The following is a 26160-nucleotide window of genomic DNA, read 5'->3' as shown; positions in this document are numbered from 1 at the left end:
CCGTGCTGGAGGAGCTGCCTGGGAGAGAGGGGCGCAAGGGACCAAGCCCGGGAGAGAGATCAGACTTCCGCCTTCCCTCCCCGACGTCATCTGGGCGAGACAGCCTGCGACTATTTAAATCGAGTCGCAGCCTCAGGTCAGTGGAAGCCGTGCTGGAGGAGCTGCCTGGGAGAGAGGGGCGCAAGGGACCAAGCCCGGGAGAGAGATCAGACTTCCGCCTTCCCTCCCCGACGTCATCTGGGCGAGACAGCCTGCGACTATTTAAATCGAGTCGCAGCGGCGCGCAGCCGCCGGCGCGCAGCCGAAGCCGCGCGCCAAAGGGGCGCGCCCCTGGGTAAAAATTTGCTGCCGGATTTTAGAAACAACTCGATCCGATGGGGAAGAAGAGGAAGATGAAGCCTGCGGTGTCAACACCAGTGGCAAAGGAAGTAAGGGGCCCCATGGACTTTCATCTAGCGAGAAGGGTGAGTCAGACTTCGAGGGAAGTCATTTCTGATATCTCTTTCTCGTCGGGAGCAACAGCTAGTCCCACCCCACACCAGATACCCAATATGTCTCCAAGCAGCAATGGGGTTAGTAACGGAGTAACTACCCCCAAGTTGCCTGATGAAGATCTAACAAGGAGAGCAATAATGTTCCATCAGTTCAGGACTCTGTAGTTACTGTGGAAAGTAGAGACAATCCAGTTGTAGAAATGACTGAATTGCCAATACCCCCAGATCCAGACCCTGAAAATATTACTCTCCTTGATGTATGGAGAGCTGTTACCAAGATAGAGAAGAATCTCTCTCTATCAATGGCTCAGTCCACCAATTTCTCAGCCCAGACAAAGGAAACGCTGAAAGACTATGGGACACGAATTGAACGTATGGAACAAACAGGGGCTGCTTCAGTAGCACAAATTGCATCATTGCAGACAAGTGGAGCCACCTTCATTAAGGACTCTTTAATGTTATACAAGCAAGTTGAAAATTTAGAAAATAGTATAAGGAGTAAAAACATACGTTTTTTGAATTTTCCTTACACAAGGTTGATATCAGCACAAGAACTCTTTAAGAAATATGTAAAAGAAATTTTGGGAATATTAGGTGATCTAATGATTTCTAAGATGTATTATATTTCTAATATGAGGAGAATAGAGGGAACATCAGAAGGTGGTATAGTCCAACTTGCTGCACAAAACCCAAATTTGACATCATTTCTTGAAGCGTCGCAGGACGATATCCAAACAAGAGCCACATTGATTGTGGCATTTGGTTTGGAGCAGGAGAAAAATCTGGTAATGCAGAAATACTTTAAAAATAGAAGCTTTAAATTTTGTGGCCAAATAGTTCAGGCCTTTCCGGATGTCTCAAGGGCTACCTAGTCAAGAAGAAAGCAATTTCTTGAAATGAGACAGAGGGTGGTTTCAATTGGAGCCACCTTCTTTCTCAAATTCCCATGCAAATGCATTATTATATATAAAAAAAATAAGTTTATCTTCTTTGACCCTGCACATTTAGAAGTTTTTCTTACGGATAAGAGTGGAGGAGGGGTACCTAACAGTTTATTGGGTAATATAACTGGTATAAAATAGATAGGCTCTTATATTCAAGGAGTGAATTTTCCTTTATATATTTTCTATATATGATGACTTCCCATATTGTGGACTTAAAAATTGGCAAAAAACATAATTGTGTATTTTCTTTCATAATTGCTTTCAAAAGTCTAGTATGTTGTTTTTTCCAAAATGTTACCTTTCTTTTTCTTTGTAATTGTATTAAGAAACTGAATAAAGTATAAATTAAAAAAAAAAAAAAAAAGGTGGGGTTACAGAAATGGGAGGAATCATAATTTACAAAACCCTTCCTATTATCCTAACTAGAAAAATCATTGGAAAAGCTGTTAGTGACTGGCAAAATCCGGCCACAGATGTATTCTTTTTATTAGCATGTTTTTCTATTATGATTGATGTTTTATACTACTTGATTTTATTATTTGTTGTTTTATGAGAAATGGTGATATTTCTGTTTTTCCATTGTTGTACTGCATACAGAGTCTGGCTTGTTACAGTTTCCAGTTCAGTTTTGTTTGCATGTTTCTATTTATACTTTACTAGCCGTTAAGCCCGTAACAACAGGCTACATTAAAATTTGTTTTTCCGTCCATTTCCTTCCCCCTCATTCTCCCTCCCTCTCCCACCTCCCCCTCATTCTCCCTCCCCCTCCCCCTTATTCTCCCTCCCACCTCCCCCTCCTCTCCCCCTCATTCTCCCTCCCACCTCCTCCTCATTCTCCCTCCCCCTCTTCTCCCTTCCACCTCCCCCTCCCCCTCCCTTTCCCCTTCCCCTCATTCTCCCTCCCCTTCATTCTCCCTTCCACCTCCCCCTCCCCCCTCATTCTCCCTTCCACTTCCCTCTCCCCCATTCTCCCTCCCACCTCTATTCTCCCTACCACTCCTTCTCACCTCACTCTCTCCTCCCTCCCCCTCCCCTCAGTTACTCCCCTCTCTCAATCCCCTCCTCTTCCAGCTCATTCACAACCCCTTCGGATGGCGTGCGCACGTGCCGCCTCTACTGGTCCTCGCCGCCGCCGCTACGGATCCTCGCCACCACCGCTGCTGCTACAGGTCCTTGCCGCCGCCGCAGCTGCTACGGGTCCTCCAGCGCCATTTTTGTCAACAGGCAAACTCTGGCCGACGTGCTCACCCACGCATGCGCGGTAGAGCTGCTCTCTTCTGTGCATTTGCGGGCCGTCGGTCAGAGCCCATTTATAAGGTAGATAGTCTCTTTATTCTGTATTTTATGAAGGTCTGTCTGTGTTCTGCATATGTAACTGAGGTCAGGGATTCTGCTAGCATGCAGTTTCTATGTAGGGATCAGTAGCAGCCTAACTTGTTCTGTTTCCTAATAGGAGGTATATTGGTATTTTAGGGCCTCATGTAATATTCATAATCTTGCCTTTTCATAAGTAGGTTTGTTACTGTTTGAGTGCTGGCAGTTAGTGCTATTTTGGTATGGGAGGTTTACTATATTGTAATTCAGTTTATGCAAAACTTTTCAAAGGCCAAGTTCACACTCCTAATAATAGGCCCAATACCATATGGGTTCAAAATGTCTTTTGTTGGGTTTTGTGGCTGGCAATACAGTAGTGCATGTAAATATAGTATACATGTTACATATGATGTTTAAGCTTAGAAGACTGTACTTTGAATGTCCTTTTTCATATAAAATCAATGATAAATGCATACTTTTTAATTGTGTGTGGGGGGGGGGAGGGGTGCAAGGCTATAAGGTTCACGTAGGGTGCCTAATACCCATGCCTCAGTCCTGTCTGCACTGGTTCCATGTGGGAAAGCAGGAATCCATCTCTAGCTTTGTATCAGTGGCTGTCCCCAGTCTCAGCTGCAGCAGTGATGCATGCAGTCTTCACTATGGGTAATTTTTTTTTCATAATCCCAGAGGAATCCAGTGACATGGATCACTTCTAGTTCTCTTTATCTTGGAGTAAGAAGGCAGAGCAGAGCCTGGAGAACCATAACTGTAAACATGGCAGACCATGTAGCTCATGGTTAATGGGAAAGTGCTGAAGTAGTGGGAGAGTGGCAGGGGGGAAGAATTGGAGGCAAACAATAGTCACAGAAAGGGTAGGGGGGAGCTGGGAGGAAATGCTTGTGCATTGTTAGTGAGGCTTCTGTCTGAGGTGGCTGGACTGAGCTCTGAGAGGGGCAGATATCTGTGGAACCAATTATTTATTTTTATTTATTTATTTGGAGTTTCTTCTATACCGATAGCCGTTTGCACATCGTATCGGTTTACATACAACTAAGAACTGTTGGGCGTGGCCCTTACATAGAACAATAGCATAAACTGAAACATAGATACAGGGGATAAGTATGTATAAATAACAGGGACTATATAAAGGAGTATCAAAAACAGCTACAAGATAACTAACTATATATTAATGTGAGGAGTTATAATGCAGGGTATCATGCTAAAAAAAATAGCAAAAACAATGTACAAGAGACTATAATACATGGTACAGGGAGTCATGGACATTATGAAACAGCGTTATTAAACAGATGCATTGAGATAAGGTAGACAGCCGGAAATGGTAAGCTGAATACCTAATAGATTAAAATGAGGGGGGTTCCGGGGAACACGAAGGGGGAGAAAGGACACATAAGGGCAAGGGAAAGCTACGCAGGCATAAGGGATCCTGTGGGGAGGTGAAGAGAAGAGTGGAGAGAGGCAAGGGCACCTCGGAGGAGGTAGGGAGTACTTAGGAGAGATACCAAGGTCAGATGAGCGGGGGGAGAGACATATTATCTAAACGAGGGACAATGCAACAGCTAAGCTCCTAAGCCAAAGTTGCAGACCAGCCAAGGCAAGTCCAGAGGTCAGAAGGATCCCCACCCTTGGAAGAAGGGAGGGGGGGGGGGAATCTGAGATGGAGAAAACTAGAAGTGTTTGTGACATCGGAAGCCGGTTGGCTCTGTAGCTCTACGTTTAAAATTCAAACGATTTAAGTGTTGTTGATTAGAATTGCTCCATATAATCAAACTTTCAGAAGCATTTAGCTCCACATAATTGAACTGTACAGAAGCATTTATGACACATTAGAAGTGTCTGTGATATAGAGTTCGAATTAATATCAAACTCAAGGTTGTTAGTGATATTGGAAGCCAGTTGGCTCTGTAGCTCTATGTTCAATATATAATCGAACTTTTCAGAAGCACCTATAACATATTAGAAGTGTCTGTGGTATAGAGTTTAAATTAATATCAAACTCAAGGCGGTTAGGCAATTGGTAAAATTGATAGTTAAATCCCAACATAAAACAGAATTGAGTTTAAATTAACATTAAACCAAGACGGGTGGGTAACTGGCAAAACTTACAGTAAAATTGCAATAAATAATGATTTACAATTGAGTAACAATTTTTACAACAAACTTTCAACATTGAATAATTAATTTTTAAAAAAATATATAAAATTTAAAAAAAAGGGGTAGATTATAGACCTGTGATTGTACCAACACGGCTTTCAAGGATGTTTTTCTGTTAATTAACAGAATCATTGGGCCGGTGCTGAGGTCTATTCCTTTCAAAAATTAAATTCATCTATAAAAATTAAATTTATTTGTATAAAAAATTAAAAAAAAAAGATTATCTTTAATAAAATTTGAATTTTAATATATACAGCAACATTCACAATTTAGATTTAATTGAGTGCCAATATTATCCTTAACTAGTTAATTTTTTGATGTTTCTTGTATACTAGTTATTTCCCTTATCATCTGTTCTTATATCCGATTCAACCTACTGCCTACCCAGTTTTCTACGGATTGGATTAAAACCAGCTATATCATTTCATTGTTGGACGGTAAACCCCTGGCGTGGGCCTCCTCACTGTGGGAGCGTCAGGACCCTCGCCTGGCAAATCTGGAACAGTTTGTCGCAGCCTTCCAACATATCTTCGATGAGCCCTCTCGCAGGCCCACTGCCGCCTCTGAGTTACTTCAGCTACGCCAGGGCAACCGGCCTCTTTCCGAGTATGCGGTGGAATTCCAGACCCTAGCAGCCAAACTGAACTGGGGGGATGACAGCCTCCATGGCATATTCCTGGAGGGTCTCTCCCCAAGACTCCAAGATGAGCTGGCGGCGAGGGATCTCCCGGATGACCTAAACAGCCTCATCGATTTGGCTGGTCGAGTGGACCGCCGTATCCAACGTCAGTTCCGAGAAGGGAGGTCCAGTCGTAAGCCCAGTAACTCTGGAGCTACATTTTCCCGACCAGTACCCTCCTCTTCTGCCTCTCCGGGGAATCAAGACGTAGAACCTATGCAGTTGGGCCGGGGCCCAATCTCGCAGGAGGAGAGAAGGAGACGCTGTTCCCAAGGTCTGTGCCTGTATTGCGATGGCAAGGGGCACTTCCTCGCCCGGTGTGGTGAGCGGCCGGGAAACGCCAGAACCTAGGGATCGTCGGGGAGCTGACCCTAGGTAACACCACTTCTGCCTCCCCGTGTACCGTTCTGGTTACCCTAGCCCTTCCTGGAGGAGACTTCGAAACGCTGGCCCTGATTGACTCCAGAGCCGGGGGGAATTTCATCCTCTGGGATCTAGTCAAACAATTACAAATCGGGGTTCGACCCCAAGAACCCCCTATCCGAGTGTCCTCCATTCACGGGACCCCCCTCCCGGGGGCCATTTCTACCTGTATCAAGCCTCTAACTTTACGCACGGGTCTTCTGCACATAGAAGAGATCTCATTCCTCGTCTTGGAGAGGTCCATGCACCTGGTCATTTTGGGCTTACCCTGGCTTCAGAAGCACTCCCCGGTTATCTGCTGGGATACCATCCAAATTGCATCCTGGGGTCCGCATTGTTTCGACACCTGCCTGGCACCTATTCCTCAACCCCCGGTACCACTCCTGACCACACCCTTGGCGCTGCCACTGCAGTATCAGGATTATATGGATGTTTTCTCAAAAGAAAAAGCCGAGCTCCTCCCAGAACACCGACCCTTTGATTGTGCCATCAACCTGATTCCGGGCCATGTCTTCCTATATCTGGGAGAATTTGGATAGTGGCTTCATTCGGCCATCCAACTCCCCGGTCAGGGCCGGATTCTTCTTTGTTGAGAAGAAGGACGGGTCTCTCCGGCCCTGCATAGACTATTGTGGCCTGAATAATATTACGTGACACAACAGATACCCACTACCGCTGATTCCGGAGCTGCTGGATCGACTACAAGGAGCCAAGGTTTTCACCAAGTTGGACCTCATGGGGCATACAACCTGGTATGAATACGACCAGGCGATGAGTGGAAGACCGCGTTTAACACAAGGGACGGGCATTACAAATACCTGGTCATGCCCTTTGGTCTCTGCAATGCCCCCGTGGTTTTTCGGAACTTAATGAATGAGGTGCTGAGGGATATGCTACACACCTCGGTCATAGTATATCTGGATGACGTGCTTATATACTCAAAGGACCTGGCTATGCACCGCAGAGTCGTTCGGAGTGTACTACAGAAGCTCCGGGATAATCGGCTCTTCGCCAAGTTGGAGAAGTGTCAGTTTGAGCAAGAGTCTCTAACCTCTCTTGGGTATATTGTATCTTCCACAGGTTTCCATATGGACCCTGAGAAAGTAACGGCCATCAAAGATTGGCCCCAACCCGTGGGAGTTAAGGCGCTTCAGCGTTTCCTTGGCTTTGCCAGTTTTTACCGCCAGCTCATACCCCACTACTTCCGGATGGCGGCTCCACTGACGGCCCTCACCAAAAAGGGGGCCGACGCTAGGAACTGGTCTGCGGTCGCATTACAAGCCTTCCAGGAACTGAAGTCTGCCTTCCTTCAAGACACATGTCTCCACCATCCGGACCCCCAGCGTCAATTTGTCGTGGAAGTGGATTCCTCCGATGTGGCGGACGGGGCTGTCCTGAGCCAAGTATCCAGCAACGGCAAGTCCTTGCCGTGTTCTTACTTTTCCCGGAAATTCTCGCCCGCAGAAAAGAATTACGGCATAGGAGACAAAGAACTTCTGGCCATCAAACTAGCCTTCGAAGAATGGCGCCAATGGTTGGAGGGCGTCCAATACCCCATGATCGTCTACACGGACCACAAGAATCTAGAATGCTTGTGTCGTGCCCAGCGCCTCAACCCTTGACAAGCTCGGTGGTCCCTCTTTTTTAGCCGCTTCGACATTCTCCTCCGCTACAGGCCAGCTTCCAACAATATCCGGGCGGATGCCCTCTCTCGCACGGCAGAGACGGACGATACCCCTAATCCGCCTCAATATATCCTCGATCCGGCCAAAGTCCTTCTTGCGGCTTCCGAGCTGGCTCCCGCAGGCAAGACGGTGGTGCCCACTCGCCAGTGTAGGAAGGTCTTATCGCGGGCCCACGATTCACTGACTGCAGGTCATCCAGGAGTACCCGGACCTTGGAGTTATTGACCGATTTCTACTGGTGGCCCCAGGTCAAGAGGGATGTCCGTCTCTATGTTAGTTCCTGTCCTACCTGCGCCCGACAGAAGCCATTGCCTGGCCGCCCCTGGGGGCTTCTCCAGCTGCTGCCCATTCCCACCGAACCCTGGACACATCTGTCCACAGATTTCATTGTGGATCTACCTATCTCAGAAGGGAAGACTGTAATCTGGGTCACGGTCGATAGATTCTCGAAGATGGCCCATTTTGTGCCCCTTTCTAAGTTACCCACAGCACCAGAACTTGCAAGCCTCTTCGCTCAACATATCTTCCGCCTGCATGGGCTTCCTTTGCACATTACCTCAGACTGAAGCCCCCAGTTCACGGCAAAATACTGGAGAGCTCTCTGCAGAAAATTCGGGGCTCAACTAGACCACACGACCCCAAAGCAATGGCCAAGCCGAGCGCACTAATCGAACGCTAAAGGCCTTCATCCGTGCCTTTGTGGGGGATCTCCAGGATGACTGGGTAACACTATTGCTCTGGGCAGAGTTCTCTTACAACCACCACCGACATTCTGCCACCAACTTGTCTCCCTTCCAGGTGGTCTATGGGAAGACCCTTAAACCTCCCTTGCCCCTGCCTCTGACGGTACCGTCTCCCGCAGCACAACTTACAGCACGGCAGCTGCGCGACCTTTGGGGTTCCACCCAAGAGAAACTCCGCTTGGCAGCGGCTAAGGCGAAGAAGTATGCTGACAGGCTATGATGTCCAGCGCCTGTTTTTCTCCCAGGGGAGAAAGTGTGGTTGAGCACTAGAAACATCCAATTGCGGTCTCCTTCCATGCGGCTGGCTCTCAGGTATATTGGCCCGTTTGCTGTGGCAGAGCGAGTGGGTGCAGTATCCTACAGGCTACGACTACCGTCCACCCTGAGGATTCACAATGTATCCCATGTGTCTCTCCTCAAGCCTGTGGTTCTATCTAAATTCCACGATAAAGCTCCTGCGCCCACCAACACGTCTGCTGAACAAGATGCCATTTATCAGGTGAAGGACGTGCTGGACGTATAGTTCCACCGTCGCGTTGGAAGTATCTTCTCTCCTGGGAGGGTTACGGTCCCGTGGAGAATTCATGGGAGCCGTCCTCGCACATCCTGGACAAGAACCTCCTTCACCAGTTCCACTTGGCTCATCCTGCAAAGCCCAAGCCCCTGGGAAGGGGGCGTAGGAGGTAGGGGTACTGTTACGGAACCGGGCCAGGCCCCGGTCCCTTCACTCACCTCGGGGCCGGCCCGGCCCGCTGCTGGTCCGTTCCGACCAACAGGCCCATCGAGGCCTCCTATGGCGCTCCCTCCTCGAGGGAGACGCCACGATCCATCGCGGCTGGCCCCGCCCCCTAGGCACGCTCGCAGGGGCTGCTGACTTAAAGGGGCCAGCGCGGAAAAACACAGGACAGCCTCCCTGATGACGTCAGATGCTGCAGGGGTATGTAAACCCTGCAGCCAAATCTTACTTTGTCTTACAACAAGGTTTCCTCTGTTTCAGAATTGCTATTTGCGCTTCTTCTGATTTCCGCTCCAGCTTCTGACCCTTGGCTTTAGATTCCGACTACCGCTCCAGCTTCTGACCCCTGGCTTTGGATTCCGATTACCACTCCAGCTTCTGACCCTTGGCTTTGGATTCCGACTACTGCTCCAGCTTCTGACCCCTGGCTTTGGATTCCGACTACCGCTCCAGCTTCTGACCCCTGGCTTTGGATTCCGATTACCACTCCAGCTTCTGACCCTTGGCTTTGGATTCCGACTACTGCTCCAGCTTCTGACCCCTGGCTTTGGATTCCGACTACCGCTCCAGCTTCTGACCCCTGGCTTTGGATTCCGACTTCTGGCTCTTGTCTCCGGCTTCTGACTTTGGCTTGTCCATGGCTTCTGATTCTAGTTTTATTCCATGGGTTCCTGACTCCGGCTCTCGTCCAGGAGGTCCCTCCTAAGTCCAAGCGGCTTGGGTCCTCACGAGCTCCTCTCGGGGAAACTGCAGGCTTCCCGTGGTGAAGTTCCAGCTGGCCTCCTGGCTTTGGCCCCTCTCTTCTCAACCTTCAGGAACTCCTCTTCTAACCCTGGCCCTCAGGAGACTGCACGTAAGTCCAAGCAGCCCGGGTCCTCACGGGCTCCTCCTGGGGGGACCTCGGGCTCTTCAACTGGACAAAAATTCAATGTACAATTATTTTGAAACTCTACATTCTTAGATTGAAACCCTTAGCTGATTCTTTGTAGGCTGTGATAGTACTGGATGAACAGTAACAGGACGATGCAATATTGTGTGCTGGCTGCAGTGCATGGCTCAACCCGCGATTGGACACGTGTTTTGGAAGCTCATCCATAACCCCCGATGCAAAACGGGGGTTAGCATGTCCAAAACGTGCTTCCAATCGCACGCGTAGATAATAGCGCTCATCACATGCAAATGCATGTTGATGAGGCTATTATCTATTCCCCCGATGCAAAAAAAAAGTGCACCCAACACGCACATTTTTATTTGCCAAAATTAACACCTGCCCCGAGCTCGCATTAATTTTGGAGACACCCAAAAAGTGTACAGAAAAGTAGAAAATACTGCTTTTCTGTACCTCCTCTGACTTAATATTAAGTTGGAGGAACTAAAAAATGAGAATGTCCCGGAAAAAAAATGTAAAAAAAAGGAACATAAGAACATAGAAGATAAGGGAACACTCAGTTAACGAGCATCCATTTTGAAAAGGGACGCTCTAAAATTGAGTGTCTGTTTTCCTAACTGGCTGACAGCCACCTCTTCGGGACACCCACTGCCTCCTTTTGACTACGGCAGCCCATTTGCATTTTGCATTGGGCGCCCTGGAGAGGTGGATCGGCACATGTTGTCAATAATGAGCGCCCGTTTAACATGCGCCAATATTGCATCGGCCTGTAAAAGTAATCAAAAGATGATGCTACATGAGATTTCCAAATGAGAATCTTTTCTGTGCCATTGAATGCAGAGGGAGCATCCAGACTTAGATAATTCGTTATGTTAGTTCAGTAAAAACTCTTGCCTGCGATCCCTGAGAGTCGGGGAGGAGCCAAAATAGCCGCTTGTTAGCAGCGTGTTTCGGAGCTCCCGCTAAAGTTTCTACTATGAAAGCTTTCTGATTTTGAATTATGTCTCCCAAGCGAAAAGGGAAAGTAAGGGTTTTTCCCTCAACACCCTTTCTCCCAGCGGGACAGCGAACTATCACCGAATGCGCTCAACTTTACCCGAAGCAGGAGAGGCCAATCCCCACTGACGAGTCTGGAAAGGAGGCCTCCGTCTCGCCTGGGGAACTTTCATTGAGTCCTCCTACACTAAGATCTCCACAGGCGATTTCGTCAAGTCTACCGTTGGAAACTGCGTTGGAACCCCTGAGAATGCAGAGCTTGGTGGAAACTTTAGAGGGAGCAGAAGCGAGTAGCGTGATGAGTGGAGAAAGATCAGAGCAAGGAGAAAATTCAGCTCTGGGTTCGGCGGATAATTTGAAACTTGATCATCATAATGGGAGTAAGATGGTTTTGACTACTAATATAAATGCTGAATTGTTACCGCTCTTAACATTGATACAGGAACATCGACCAGAATTAATTTTGCCATCCAAGCCGCCTGTGGTTACTTTGGACTCACTATGGGAGTTAATGGCCCATCAGAATCTGGCCCTCCATGGCTGTATGGCACAGATTACTCAAGTTTCTTCGAGACTGGACATTGTGACTCAAGACCACATTATTAAACTAACTGAGCAAGGGAATAAGATACAACTGATTGAAAACCAGATTAAAGATATTAAAAAAGTACAGTCAGTTATGACTCAAGATTGCACTGCTCTTAATAGGAAAACTGAGCTGCTGGAAAATCGTCTAAGACGACTTAATTTAAGACTATTAAATTTCCCCAAGATAGTAGGAGAATGTTGCGCTGGGAGGTGGACCCTTGGCCTGGTGCAGGATTGGTAGGCTCCCTGGTTGGACCCAGAGAGCGCCTGCCACCAGGAGGCGGAGCACAAGAGGAGACAGAGGCTAACTGGAGCTTCACCAATAGCAACCCGGGGTTCCCTCAGGTTGAGCCCTTGGTTACCCGGGTCATCTGGTCTTAGGTGGGCCTCGCAGGATCTCTGAGAGATAAAGTTCAGGGGTGTGCCCACCACGAACAAGGGTGCGCAATCGATGTTCAGGTCAGGGAGTCCAGGAGCCAGAGAAGGCCAAAACAGAGTCTCTGAATGAAGAGTCTCTGAATGAAGAGCAAGGATCAAGGCCAGAGTCAAGGATAGCGTGGTCAGCCAAAGCAGGGGTCAATACTAGTAGTCAGTCCAAGGATGGTCAGTCAGCCAAAGGTCAGGTTCCAGGCAGCTGGAGTTGGTACGTCACTGCTCCAACATAGCAGAGAATTGGGAATGGCCCAATGAATTTAGGAGCCAGGTGCTGAGAGGGTAATCGCAACCTGATATGTTTGGTGCTCAACCATATCTTCTGTCCGGTCGGAAGAGTGGGGCCGACCGTCAGTATCTGCTACTCTCTTGGACCGTTCGGCGGCCTGAGCTAGACGCTCTTTAACTTGGTTCCATACGAGTTGAATGGTTTGTGCCATGAACTGAGCCACTGGCGAAGGCACGGAGAGAGGCACAAGCAGAGGCAAGCGTGGTTGGCGGCCAAACACCATGGAGAACGGAAAGACATCAGTGGCAGCGGCAATGTGCATGTTGTGTGAGCAGTTTGGGTCTATTACTCGGCCCAGGGTAACAGGTCTGCCCAGTTATCCTGCTGGTCATTTGCATACGACCGTAGGAAGGTCTTCAGTGTACGGTTGGTTCTCTCCGCTTGGCCGTTTGCCTGAGGGTGGTAGGCCGATGTGAAGTTCAGGGTGATGCTGAAATTTTGGCATAGTGATCGCCAATACTTAGCGGCAAATTGCGGCCCTCAGTCCGAAATTATCTTCTTGGGTAGGCCATGCAAGTGGAAGATGTGTTTCAGGAACAACTTGGCGAGTTCTGGAGCTGATGGAAGTCTCCCTGACAAATAAAATGACCCATCTTAGAGAAGCGGTCAATGATGACCCAGATGACGGTGTTATCTTGAGGCGGAGGCAGGTCAGTAATGAAATCAGTTGATATACTAGACCAGGGTTTGGTGGGTGCTGGAAGCAGTTGGAGAATTCCCCATGGTCGACCAGTTGGGGGCTTCTGTTGAGCACATATAGGACAAGAATCAACATAGTTGCGTGAATCTTTTACCATACTGGGCCACCAGCAGAACCTCCTCAGCATCTCGAGGGTTCTAGCTCGGCCAGGATGTCTGGCTAGCTTTGAGTCTTGGGCCCAGTGGAGTACACGCTCATGTAGTCGGTGTGGGACGACTGCCTTTCTGGCAGGTACCATGGTGGTAACTGCGAGGGATACACAGGCTGGGTCGATTATGTGTCTTGGGGAATCTGGTGTATCTTCTGGTTCGAGAGAACACAAAAGTGCATCTGCGCGGAGGTTCTTCGACGCTGGCTGGTAGCGCAGCTCGAAATTGAATCGTTCGAAGGACAACGCCCATCGGGCTTGTCTTGGATTCAATAATTGTGCTTCTTTTAGATGTTCAAGATTTTTATGATCTGTGAATATGGTAAACCTGTGTTATGCTCCTTCCAACCATGGACACCACTCTTGGAGTGCTAGCTTGACAGCGAGAACTTCACAATCTCCAATTGTGTAATTTTGCTCCGCAGGTGAAAATTTGTGGGAATAGAAGGAGCATGGTACCAATGTACCCTTGGAGGAGTACTGACTCAACACCATCCTGGCTCTGATGGCAGATGCGTCGACCTCAACGACGAATGGGCAGTTTGGGTCTAGATGTCGCAGATAGGGACTGGAACAGAAAGCCTCTTTTAATGCGGGAAATGCAGCTTGAGCCTTGGGACTCCATACCCGGAGGTTGGTTCCTTTTCTAGTAATAGCCATGAGTGGGGCAGTTAACATGGAATAGTTAAGTGATAAAACTTCTATAGTAATTCGTGAATCCAAGGAATCTTTGTAAGGCGCAGAGGCCTACTGGCTGAGGCCAGTTGCGAATCCCTTGAAGCTTTTCAGGATCCATAGTAAATCCTCGATCGGAGATGATATATCCCAGGAAGGGCACTTTTCCAGTTTTGCGTAGAGATGATTCTCTCTGAGGCGTTAAAGAACTGTCCTGACATGAGTGTGATGGGACTTCATGTCCTTTGAGAAGATCAGGATGTCATCTAAATATTCAACTACAAATGAATAACGTAGATCTCGGAGGATCTCAATCATCAGGCGTTGAAAGACTGCAGGGGCATTACAAAGGCCGAAAGGCATCACTATGTACTTATAGTGGCCATCCCTGGTGTTGAAAGCGGTCTTCCAAATGTCCTCAGGCTGGATGCGTACGAGACTGTACGCCCCTTGTAGATCCAGCTTCGTGAAGATCTGGGCCCCTTGCAGGCTATCAAACAATTCACTGATGAGGGGCAACGGATAGCGATCCTTGCGGGTGATGTCGTTAAGCCCACGATAGTTGATACATGGGCATAATCCTCCGTCCTTCTTTTTGACGAAGAAGAAGCCCGCTCCTGCTGGAGAGTCGGAAGGTCTGATGAACCCTTTCTCTAGATTTTCTTTGATATACTCAGACATTGCTTGAGTCTCAGGAAGGGAGAGTGGATAAGTTCTGCCTTTGGGAGGCGTGGTGCCCGGCAGAAGTTCAATAGGGCAATTAACTTTCGGAGTGGAGGCAGCATATCAGCCTTTTGCTTCGAGAAGACATCCTCGAAGTCAGAGTACTGGGCAGGTAGACCAGTGAGAGTTGTAGTCTTCAAGACGGTAACTGCTGGAGACACTTGCTTCAAGCAGTATTTCTGGCATTGAGGACCCCCCTGAACCATCTGGAGAGACTGCCAGTCAAATTGTGGTCCATGTTCCTGGAGTCAGGAAGCCCTAGGATGACTGGGTGTATAAAATGTTTCAAGACATACAAGGATATTTCCTCCTCATGGAGGGTTCCCACGGTGAATGGGAAGGCCACCATGCGATGAGTGATTTGTCCGGGGAGATGTTCCCCTTGGATTGATGCGATGCGGAGAGACACCTCTAGGGATTGCAGGGGAATCTTCAGGAGGTTGACGATGTTGTCCATGATGAAGCTGCCACTTGCTCCAGTGTCAATAAGAGCAGTGGTGGCAAAGGATCGGGATTCCATGGAGAGGGAGATTGGAAGTAAAAGTTGGGGGCCAGAGACTATAGCGCCTAAGCTCGGGACCCCCACCGGGCTTAGGCTTTGAAGTTTTCCGGGTAAGCTGGACAAGACTGCCGCAAGTGTCCAGAGGCACCGCAGTATAAGCAGAGACCTTGCTTCTTGCACCGAAGACGCACTTCAGGAGACAAACGCCCACGGTTAACTTGCATCGGTTCTTCTGTGGATGGAGGTGGTGCCGGTAGAGCCTTCAACTGAGGGCTTGGGGCACGTGCTGGGCATTGAGCAGGAGATCGGGGTGCTTTCACTTCTTGGTGCCGTTGCCGGAGGCGATGGTCGATTCTCCCAGCGAGGGAAATCAGGTCCTCTAGAGATATGGGAATCTCACGGACAGTGAGCTCATCTTTGAGAGTGGGAGACAGGCCTTCTAGATAGATTGCCATCCCAGCTCTGTGGCCAACATGTGGAATTCCACCGTAAACTCAGAGAGGGATCTTGAGCCTTGACGGAGGTGGAGAAGATGATGGCCCGCAACCGCCTGATGACCAGGGTCTTTGAAGGTTTGTTTAAAGGTGGCGATGAACTGAGACAGTTGAGTGAGGATAGGTGCATTAAGTTCCCATAGTGGAGAAGCCCATGCCAGGGCTTTCCCCTCAGGGCATGAGAGGATGAAGGTGATCTTGGTGGATTCCTTCAGGAACAATGAAGGCTGAAGGGAGAACTGCATGAAGCACTGGTTGAGGAAGCCTCGGCAGAGGCGTGGATCCCCACTGAAACAAGGAGGAGCTGGCAGAGCCAGTGATGCTCTCGGTAGCAAGGTGGATGTTAGGCCCACGGGATTGGCCATTACTGCATCCAGCAACAGAGAGCGGAGCTCTTCTACTGAAGATGCTTGAGTCTCTAGGACTCATCGTTGCTCTTGGGATAGTTGCGGCCAGACCTGGGATGGTCCATATGGCGGGAGACTCCGCCGAGTCCATGGCCTTGGCAATCTGTTGCACCGGGAGGTGGATCCTTGGCCTGGTGCAGGATTGGTAGGCTCCCCGTTCGGACCCAGAGAGCGCCTGCTACCAGGAGGTGGAGCACAAGAGGAGACTGAGGCTAGCTGGAGCATCACCAATAGCAACCTGGGGTTCCCTCAGGTTGAGCCCTTGGTTACCCGGGCCGCCTGGTCTTAGGTGGGCCTCGCAGGATTTCCGAGAGATAAAGTTCAGGGGTGTGCCCACCACGAATGAGAGTGCGCAGTCGATGTTCAGGTCAGGGAGTCCAGGAGCCAGAGAAGGCCAAATCAGAGTCTCTGAATGAAGAGCGAGGATCAAGGCCAGAGTCAAGGACAGTGTAGTCAGCCAAAGCAGGGGTCAATACCAGTAGTCAGTCCGAGGATGATCAGTCAGGCAAAGGTCAGATACCAGGTGGCGGTCAGACGTGGTCAGTGATCAGGCAGAGGTCAGTTCCAGGCAGCGTGCAGATGTGGTCAATGGACAATGCAGAGGTCAGTTCCAGGCAGCGTTCAGACGTAGTCAAAAAAATAGGCAAAGGTCAAATCCAGGCAGTGATCAACGTAGTCAAAGTAACAGGCAGAGGTCAGTACCAAGAAGACAGTCTGAATGGTACTACCTGGGTAGATGTAGGAACAGGAGGATGCTGGAACAGGAGGACGCTGGAACAGAAGACTGGAACAAGACACTGGAACAGGAGACTGGAACAAGACACTGGAATAGGAGACTGGAACAGGAAGGCAAACTAGCTATCACAACGTGATCGACCCGCTTGCCAAGGCAAGGAAATGGGGTCAGGCCAATTCCTTTTAAGCAGTGATCAATCAGGGTGCGCCACGGAGCTGGGTTCCACCCCTGGCCCTTTAAGAGGCCGGGCGGTCTGCGCGCGGGCGCCTAGGGGCAGGGCCGACGCCACGGAGGACGTCGAGCCCCGCCATAAGGCCTGGTCTGGAGCGGGAGCGCAGGGGACCGGAGGCGCCACGAGCTGGAAGCGGCAGTGGAGGGGACGCGCCCGGAGCTGGTGGAAGGCGTAGTGAGGTGAGCAGGCCTGGCCGCGTAGCTTACGGGGCCGGAAAGTGCAAGAGAGTTACCTAGAGTCACTCTTTGTAGATACTTGAGCAAGACTTTACATATTTCCTCTGACAATATACCATCCTTCAATAAGGTGTATTTTTTTACTTTTTCTCGCTCAAGAGATAATATGATCTATAACCAGCTAGATCTGGGGAATTTAACTGATCTTTTGGAATCATCTAATACAGAGATTGCAGAGAGAGCCACCTTGTTAATTTCATTTATTTATGAGCATGACAGGGGTTTGATTATGAGGAATTATTTCAGAACATGGGGGTCCATTTTATGGGTCAATTTGTCCAGATCTTTCCTGATCTGGCAAAAAGCCACACAGTAGAGAAGGAAAGGGTTCCTAGTGCTATGGCAGGAAACAAGATCTTTGGGTGCAAGTTATCAACTCAGACACCTGTGCAAATGTGTTATTAAGTTTAATAATAATACCTATATTTTCCTAACTCCTGAACAACTTAAATTGTGGCTTAATTCCCAGAGAAGGTTGATGAATATTTCATCACCTATTGAAAGCCTAATCACTTAATATTTGTATAAAGGGGTAAAAGGCATACAAGTTATTGGCATTTTCCTTTGTATTTCTGAATGTAACTGGATTTCATCTTGGGCTTCCTAATATTTTCTTGCTCCATCCCCCACAGTATATTTGTGGTCTATTTAAAAATTGTTTCTGAAGAAATATTATGTGAAATTATCTATAAGATCTTTTATGATTTTGTTTCTGTACAAAGATGATAATGCTTTGTAATTATTTGAAAATCTAATAAAAAGAAAATTAAAAACAAACAAACAAGCAAAAAAAACCAAAACTATTGCCTGCAGAGAAATCAGCTTTCACCGGGATTACTGTGTTCGCCTCAAGCTGCAGCAGCGCCTCTGATGGACTTCCCCAGTCCATCTCTCTGACACTGATGGGAATCCCAGATGAGGGCACGCTGCATTTTTAAAGAAAGCAGGGGACCACGCAAGAATTAGTTTACATCCCTTTTAGGACCAATGCAGCTTCCAGGAATCCAACGTGCAATGGATGCTTCCTCTTGAAATAATAGATGGATGTTTCATTGTAGAAAAATAGAACATATTTGCTCCCTCAGCCTGGGAAAGGCCGTCAAGGACAACACGTGGGGTCACCCTCCGCTTCCTTACTGAGGTCTCTTTTTAGGAGCAGGCCATGATTTCTCCAAGATTCCCCAGGACGGGATCGCTTTAGAAAATCCCAGTTTAGAGCTCTCCTGTATTTGCTTTATTACCATTTTGTAATTTTTCCCCTCTTTTCCTACCCTCTCAATTTTACCATGCTATAGCTTACTTTGGAAATATATGTAACATTGGCCTATCAATAAAGTTATTTGAATTTGAATCTTCGCCCTCGCCCTCTCGCCCTGCTTCGCCCCTTTCAGCCAATGCCTTTGCGGTCCAGTACTAAGTGGCAGCTCAATCGCCCAATGGGAGTGCAGGTGCCCGCCCCATGACAGGCCACCAGGCACACTTGGCTATTGTACGCCTGCGCCACTGGCTTCCCTCTCACTCGGCGTTGTGCTTCGTAGCCGGTGTCGCCATGTTGGGGGCTGTGGGTCGCTGCTCCGCTGCTGCCTTGCGGGTGCTCAGACCTGTCTCGGGCTTGGCGTTGCGCCGGCTGCCGCCGCCGCAGCTGAGGGATGGAGCCTCAGTATCAGCTGCGCTCGGGGCACGTGAGTGACCGCGGCAGGGATGGGCGCCCGTGACCTCGCGCTGTCATTGAGGGCCTGGCGGGCCGCGGTGGGAGGGAGAGAGAGAGAGAGCGGATGGAGAGGGCCCCGCCGACATCGTAAAGGGAAGTGCAGAGAATCTGGAGTGGCGGTCGCGCCCCCGCCCCCTTCTCGTCCCGCTGATTTTTCTCTGTGCCCTTGAGTTCGAAAGGAGGGTACGAGTGGCAGCCGGGGCCTGCAGGCAAGAGGTGGGGTGCTGAGCTCTCCCTCTCTCGCTCCGTGCCTGCGGGTTCCTTTTAAAGCTTAATTTGACAATCCTCTGCTTGGATTCGGTTGATTGTATCTATCCCTGGGTAAAGTAGAATGTTTGTCACGTTACTACGCTTGAATGCACCGAAATACAGGTCAAAATGTATTTAGTCCAATTGAAAAAGTATCGCCATATATATTTTGTTTGCTGACATATAATGGAAAACGAATCTTGTGCCCTTGTCTATATCAGATTAGTAGGGGGTATTTTAAACAGGCTTTAATCCGAGTTTATCACTGTATTTGTTTTTCTGCTTCCAGGGAGAGATTATGCAGCACAAACTTCGCCTGCAGCTAAAGCTGGTATAGCCACCGGCCGCATTGTGGCAGTCATTGGTGCCGTGGTGGATGTCCAGTTTGATGAAGGACTACCTCCCATCCTGAATGCACTGGAAGTCCAGGGCCGAGACACCAGGCTGGTCCTAGAAGTTGCTCAGCATTTGGGTAAATTATTACTATCAAAATTTTTATGTAAGAAAAATATAAAGATTTTGAATTCTTTCTCTGATGATCTACTAGTTATGACTTTCGTTCTTCTGAGTTAGCTGAAGCCACTATTGATCTGAGAAGGATTACCTGTATGTTTTCAGATTCTTGTACCCAAAGATATGCTGTAGGTTATGGATATGTAATCCATGCTCTGCATCTTTCCAGGTGAAAATACAGTTCGAACTATTGCCATGGATGGTACAGAGGGTTTGGTGAGGGGGCAAAAGGTCCTGGACACTGCAACACCTATCAGAATCCCAGTTGGCCCTGAGACTCTGGGAAGAATCATGAATGTCATTGGTGAGCCAATCGATGAGAGGGGTCCAATAACAACCAAACAGTATGTTATTCAAGTTTGATTCATTTTGTTCATACACATATTTTTTTTTTTCCAGAAAATTATTCAGTTATATCTTGGGCTGTGCAGGCCAGTATTTCACCTCCAGCATGTGTGCCTACTTGGTGGAAGTCTTACCTCTTGTGATTAAAGATTTAATGAACATAAATGTGTATTTCAATATGCTCTGCAGCACTGTGTTTTATTAGCTTTTGTTTGGTTTTACAGTTTAGGCTTTGAAGGTTTTGTCCCTTATACTAGCTTAATGACTAAGCCTGTGTTCTACTGCATCATCTTCTAGGGTACCAAGAAGCAGCTGGGTCATGCTTTCTCCATTCTTTTCTGTTTCAGGTTTGCTGCTATCCATGCTGAAGCCCCAGAGTTTGTGGAGATGAGTGTAGAACAGGAAATTTTGGTCACAGGCATTAAAGTTGTTGACTTACTGGCACCTTATGCCAAAGGTGGCAAAATTGGTACGTTGAGTGGGGCTAGAATCTGCTGAAAAGCCATAATGTTGGGCACTCGGTTCCATTCTTGTAGGTTCGTACATTAAAAGTCAGAGTACTGAGCTTAGTTAAACAGTGCAGACAGTGGGGCAAGTTTAGTGAAACAATCTTACTGCACTGCTCCAATTTGGAAGGTCACAATGGTGAGAATGTAATATACTTGTGCCCCCAATAAGCAGGCTTCACTGCAAACCTTCGGGCCGATACAGTATAGTGCGCTCCAACGGAGCGCACTGTTAGCCTGCATTTGGATGCTCAATTTTGCTGGCGTCCAGTTTCCGAGTCCGTGGCTGTCAGCGGGCTCGAGAACAGACGCCGGCAAAATTGAGCGTCAGCTGTCAAACCCGCTGACAGCCGCCGCTTCCGTCAAAGAGGCACTAGGGACGTGCTAGTGTCCCTAGCACCTCTTTTTTACTGCAGGGCCTAATTTAAATAAATTAAGATACTGCATCACGTGCACAGGAGAGTGGGCGTTTGCCCGCTCTCCCGTGTTTTTACTGTATCGGCCCACTTATTTCTCTATCAAAACTGTCTAGTAGAATATTTAGCTTTGGGTGCTGAAGTCCATATGTGAAGTTTGAAAATATGCTGTTTATACTGGAGATTCTCCAGCTAGCTGTGACTTTATCTGCCAAATAAGGAAACGGGGCCCCTTTGTGAGCCCTTAAGTGGTCTGTCCTTTGCTGATGACTCAACGCTGACTTTCGTTCTTCTGAATTTGCTGAAGCCAGTGCATTGTCTGAGAAGGAAAAAAAAATGTTATGGTGACATCACATAGAGTATTTGGCTCTCACTGGGTGGCTACTAAATCAGTGTTCTGTTCCTAACACAGGGCTGTTTGGTGGTGCTGGTGTTGGCAAGACTGTATTAATTATGGAATTGATCAACAATGTGGCTAAAGCACATGGTGGCTACTCTGTATTTGCTGGTGTTGGAGAGCGTACCCGTGAGGGCAATGACTTGTACCATGAAATGATTGAGTCTGGCGTTATTAACCTGAAAGACACATCATCAAAGGTGAGTTGTTCTTTTGGAGCAAACATACTGGTTACTAGGAATGTGTATTTTCTTCTGTTTCAGCAGGTCCACCCGTTCCTTGTCAACTACCTAGTACACGTGAAAAACGGATATTATGCATATAACTCATTAAAAATACATGCTTAATATCCATTCTTTCACGTGTACTAGAAAGTCAGCGAAGTACACACGTACCCCACCGAAACAGAAGAAACATTCATATCCCTACTGGATACCTCATCTTCTAGGGGAGAGGGGGTTGTTCATGGTTACAAGGGTGTAATTTTTCTGATTCTCCCTTGCCAAAGCACCTGTCTCATAAAGCTTTAATATTCCATCTCTAGGACCTTGTGGCAGGTTGTGTGTGTCTTGGGCTTTTTTGCTGTGGTACCTGTACCAGCACCATGCTTATCTTTTGCACTCCTAGGTAGCACTGGTGTACGGACAGATGAATGAGCCCCCTGGTGCCCGTGCTCGAGTCGCTTTGACAGGTCTGACTGTTGCAGAATACTTCAGAGATCAGGAAGGGCAGGACGTGCTGCTCTTCATTGACAACATCTTCAGGTTCACTCAAGCAGGCTCAGAGGTAAATATGCAGTGAGAAAAAGGGTTTCTGTGTGTGCTGTAATTCCTTGTTTTCCCCAGAGAACTTCTTTCCCTTAAGCCAGCCTGCAGGTGTTGTCCTGACTCTTACAAGACACTAACTCCAACTGAGGCTTGGGAATGCCTGCTTGACCAAATAAACATGATGGAAGAAAGACCATATGGCCTGTCTTCATGTATCCCAGTATCCTTGGACTCTTGTAAGATTAACATCTTACTGGTTGGAAAGCTACTGTTATGTGTTCTGATTTGGTCCTTCAGTTCTGCTAGAACTCTCCAGTCTTGACTGGGGAGTTCAGAGAAACAGGGTCTGTGCCAAAGCCTTGAGAGCTTGTCCTGAACTTTCCTGGGTATTGACTAATTAATGAATCTTAATTAGGTAGTATGTGTTGTATAACCCCTGTTTACTGGTTATAACTTTTTACAGTTGCCTTTATCTCTGATTTTCTAATAAACGTTTCACCTTGTTAGCTCTATCTCTGTGGCTAATGATCCCAGTCTGGAGTTTGTTTGCTTTTTTTTTTTTTTTTTTTTTTATTTGGTCTGGATTTCTAGGATAAGTGATGCCCCCTCCCCCACCATTTCTAGAAATCACTAGAGGAGAACTTACAGATGAAGTACTTGCCCAGAGATTGCTAGTGTATGAGTACAGGTGGAACCTGGGCAGTGCTTAGCAGGACCTGCCAAGCATTCATGAAGTGGGTGTTAAAGATAACGCTAAGGCGTTTCGTGACAGTGTGCATGCTGTGAAGCACTTAAGCCCAGTGCATAAAGCATTAAGACACTTGGGCTGTATTTGACAGTCTTAATATACAGATGCATAACATATGATTATATGAATGAAACCTTTATGTACACTTTTTTCACAAGTATACAGTTTAATTTCCCAACTTAGCACCAGGTGTTGATAGCCATATGCCTACAATTTAAAATAGTATTCACTGATATTCATTCCTTTTAGCTTTCTGCATTTTAGTAACCAATTGTAGTCCTAGATTTTCAGGAAATTGCCCATTCTCATTATTTGAATTCTTTATTTAGATTCGACTTATTTTTTTTTAAGTATTAACTGGAAGCAGATTGAGATTTGCCAGTGGTTTCTCATCTTAAGATCCTCTGCCTGATTTCAGGTGTCTGCCTTACTGGGCCGTATCCCCTCTGCTGTAGGATACCAGCCGACCCTAGCTACAGACATGGGTACCATGCAGGAGAGAATCACAACCACTAGGAAGGGCTCTATCACATCTGTACAGGTAAGGCTGGGAGTCTGGTTACAACTAGTGCTGAAGCAGCAGGCTGGGAGAAGAGATGCAACTTTATGGTTTCAACTCATGGGCCTCATGTTTCCTCTCAGGAGAGAGCAGGGCCAGTTTGTGTTAGTGCTGCACACTGCCATGCAGAAAACCTGGATTAGGTTACTAGTATGGGTCTCCTTCCTGGGCTGGCTGGGGATGCTGCAGAAGCAGTATTCAGAGCACATGGGGTGTGGCAGTCAGTCCCAAGTATATAACTGTCCCCTGTAAAGTAGGGGAATCATCCCCAAGCAAATAAAGGCTTAAGGTACCAGAGCCCAACAAAGTCTGGATCTGAATAAGATGGAAATCCAAAAAGTAGAAGGAAATTGAGCCAAAGAAGATGATTTTTGGAAGAACAGAACCAAAGTAGTAGAATGTTGCATTTCTAGAAATCTTTTAAGCAAGTAGTAATAAAAAGAAATCTCATGTAAACATGTTGGCTTATAGTTTGAAACTCAAGGTTATCTTGAGTTTTGGAAGATTTAGATATTTGTGTCTCAGGTTCAGTGGAAACTAAATTTTTCCTGCTTAAGTTAATGCTGTCTTCTAGGTTTGGATTGTAGGTGTCTTTCCTCCCCTTGGGGTTTTGCCTTTCTGTTCTTCCTAAGCTTGGTACGTTAAGAGCCAGGACTGTGGCGTGAAGTAATCCTTCTGGTTCATGTTCCAGGCTATTTATGTACCTGCTGATGACTTGACTGACCCTGCTCCTGCCACCACCTTTGCCCACTTGGATGCCACCACAGTGTTGTCTCGTGCCATTGCAGAGTTGGGCATCTACCCTGCTGTGGATCCCCTGGATTCTACCTCTCGTATTATGGACCCCAACATTGTAGGACAGGAGCACTATGAAGTGGCCAGAGGTGTACAGAAAATACTGCAGGTGAGAAGCAGTTTAGTCCTGTGGAGCTCTTCAGGGTGACGGTGATTGATTGGTATTGTACATGTACTTGTATGGCGGCAACATAGACAAAACAGTAACTTGCAAAGCAGGGGTGTGACATGGTGAGCGTTTTTAGCTCTTACAAGTTTACCAAAGAGATTGATTATCCTGTTTTGTGTGTTGGAAATGAGGAGTAAGGGTTTTGTAAACTGCACTTAGCCTGTCTGTGCTGTTTCACATAAAGGCAGTGTTTCTGTGCTGGGAAACCATTGAACTTCTGGAGGCTTTTCCAATTCTGTTACATGTAACAGGCCTGAGTTGTACATCTTACTTTCTTTAGTGCAGTAACTCAATTCCTTCTTGCCTCTCTGTTTTCTAGGATTACAAGTCCCTTCAGGATATCATTGCCATCTTGGGTATGGATGAGCTGTCTGAGGAAGACAAACTGACAGTAGCCCGCGCCCGTAAGATTCAGCGCTTCCTATCCCAGCCTTTCCAAGTGGCTGAAGTGTTCACAGGTCATTTGGGCAAGCTGGTCCCACTGAAGGAAACTATCAAAGGATTTTACCAGATCCTGACAGGTGAATTTCCTCTTTGTGTGGGAAGAAGGGGCTGTCAGCCAGGAGGAGATGAATTCTCAGCTTTAAAATAAGGCTGGTACAAACTGGAAGTAGAAGCAGTAGCCTGTCTGCACAGCAGAACAGTGAAGTCATATTGGATAAAAATACATCAAGATGTCTTGTCCATAATATGGAGATAATATATCTAAAGGCATTACTGGAGCTGACTGTATTGATTTACTATGTTTCAAGGGCAAGATTTGCTCTTATTGGGCAAGTTTGCAAAATTTTGAGCAAACTGAAGTTGCCTGTGTTTGTATTTCTTTATCCCTAGTCATCACATCTGATAAGGCTTTTAATCCAGTGGTTTGTGGACACCTCTTGTGAATGACTGCCTCTTGTCTTTTGTCTTGCAGGTGTCTATGACCACCTTCCTGAGCAATCTTTCTATATGGTGGGTCCGATTGAAGAGGCTGTGGCAAAGGCTGAGAAACTGGCTGAAGAGCATTCTTGAGACTTAAATGGTTCCGTCTTGCCTCACTTTACCCAAATGCACTCTGGTTTACACAAAGTCCTCTTGGTGAAGCTTTGTATTAGTCTGTGTGGCTCTCCAGGGAGAAGGTCAACTCTCCTTCTGTATGTCGACAGAATATTTAACATTTCCAATAAAAAAACATCCATAAAAAACAATCCTATCTGCTGGTGCTTCTCTTTGCAAAGGGTTTATTTCTTGTACTGGGTCTTGAAACACTCATTTATCCCCCAGTAAATGGGGTTGGGGAAGGATATAAGTATGCATTCTTGTTGAGAGTTTCCCTGTACGTACCCGGATCAGTCCAGACCATGGATTGAGCCTCCTGTCCAGCAGATGGAGACAGACAAAAACTGAAAGGGTATTCTATATCAGGACAGAGCCTACCCTGCATTCCTTCAGTATTTGTCTCCAGCAGATGCAGGCAGCTCATCCTGCGGTTCCCTTTCCTTCTTAGTTTGTCATTGCCCTCTGAGGTTTTTTCTTTCTCTCTTTGGCAAGATCAAGCAAATATTATTTCTCTTGGCAAATTTAGAAAACAAAACCCAAACACCCAAACTTTACAGTAATCTGTTTATTTTCAAGAGGTCTTTAAAATCATGAGAGGTCTTGAACAAGTAGATGTGAATTGGTTATTTACACTTTCGGATAATAGGATGACTAGGGGGCTTTCCATGAAGTTAGCAAGTAGTACATTTAAAACTAATCAAAGAAAA

At 47.3% G+C, this 26160-nt stretch overlaps 1 protein-coding gene and 2 non-coding genes across 3 annotated transcripts; all 3 read left to right on the top strand.

Moving 5' to 3' along the window:
• The first annotated feature begins 18742 nt into the window (after positions 1-18742).
• On the top strand, positions 18743-25602 carry ATP5F1B (ATP synthase F1 subunit beta). The gene is made up of 10 exons (XM_029594830.1): positions 18743-18919; positions 19487-19669; positions 19880-20054; positions 20403-20524; positions 21390-21574; positions 22002-22160; positions 23308-23430; positions 24140-24352; positions 24732-24933; positions 25329-25602. Exons 1-10 carry the CDS (start codon positions 18787-18789, stop codon positions 25424-25426), a joined length of 1593 nt encoding a protein of 530 aa, XP_029450690.1. The 5' UTR covers positions 18743-18786; the 3' UTR covers positions 25427-25602.
• LOC115088895 lies at positions 19724-19796 on the top strand. The gene has a single exon (XR_003855969.1). It is a non-coding gene; the product is annotated as a small nucleolar RNA SNORD59 (small nucleolar RNA).
• On the top strand, positions 21235-21305 carry LOC115088894. Its single transcript, XR_003855968.1, has one exon. It is a non-coding gene; the product is annotated as a small nucleolar RNA SNORD59 (small nucleolar RNA).
• Positions 25603-26160: the final 558 nt, after the last annotated feature.

The sequence above is a fragment of the Rhinatrema bivittatum genome, chromosome 3 (assembly GCF_901001135.1).
Source record: "Rhinatrema bivittatum chromosome 3, aRhiBiv1.1, whole genome shotgun sequence".
NCBI lineage: Eukaryota > Metazoa > Chordata > Amphibia > Gymnophiona > Rhinatrematidae > Rhinatrema > Rhinatrema bivittatum.
Note: the sequence above shows the minus strand (reverse complement) of the source record. Positions and strands in the feature narration are given on the sequence as shown.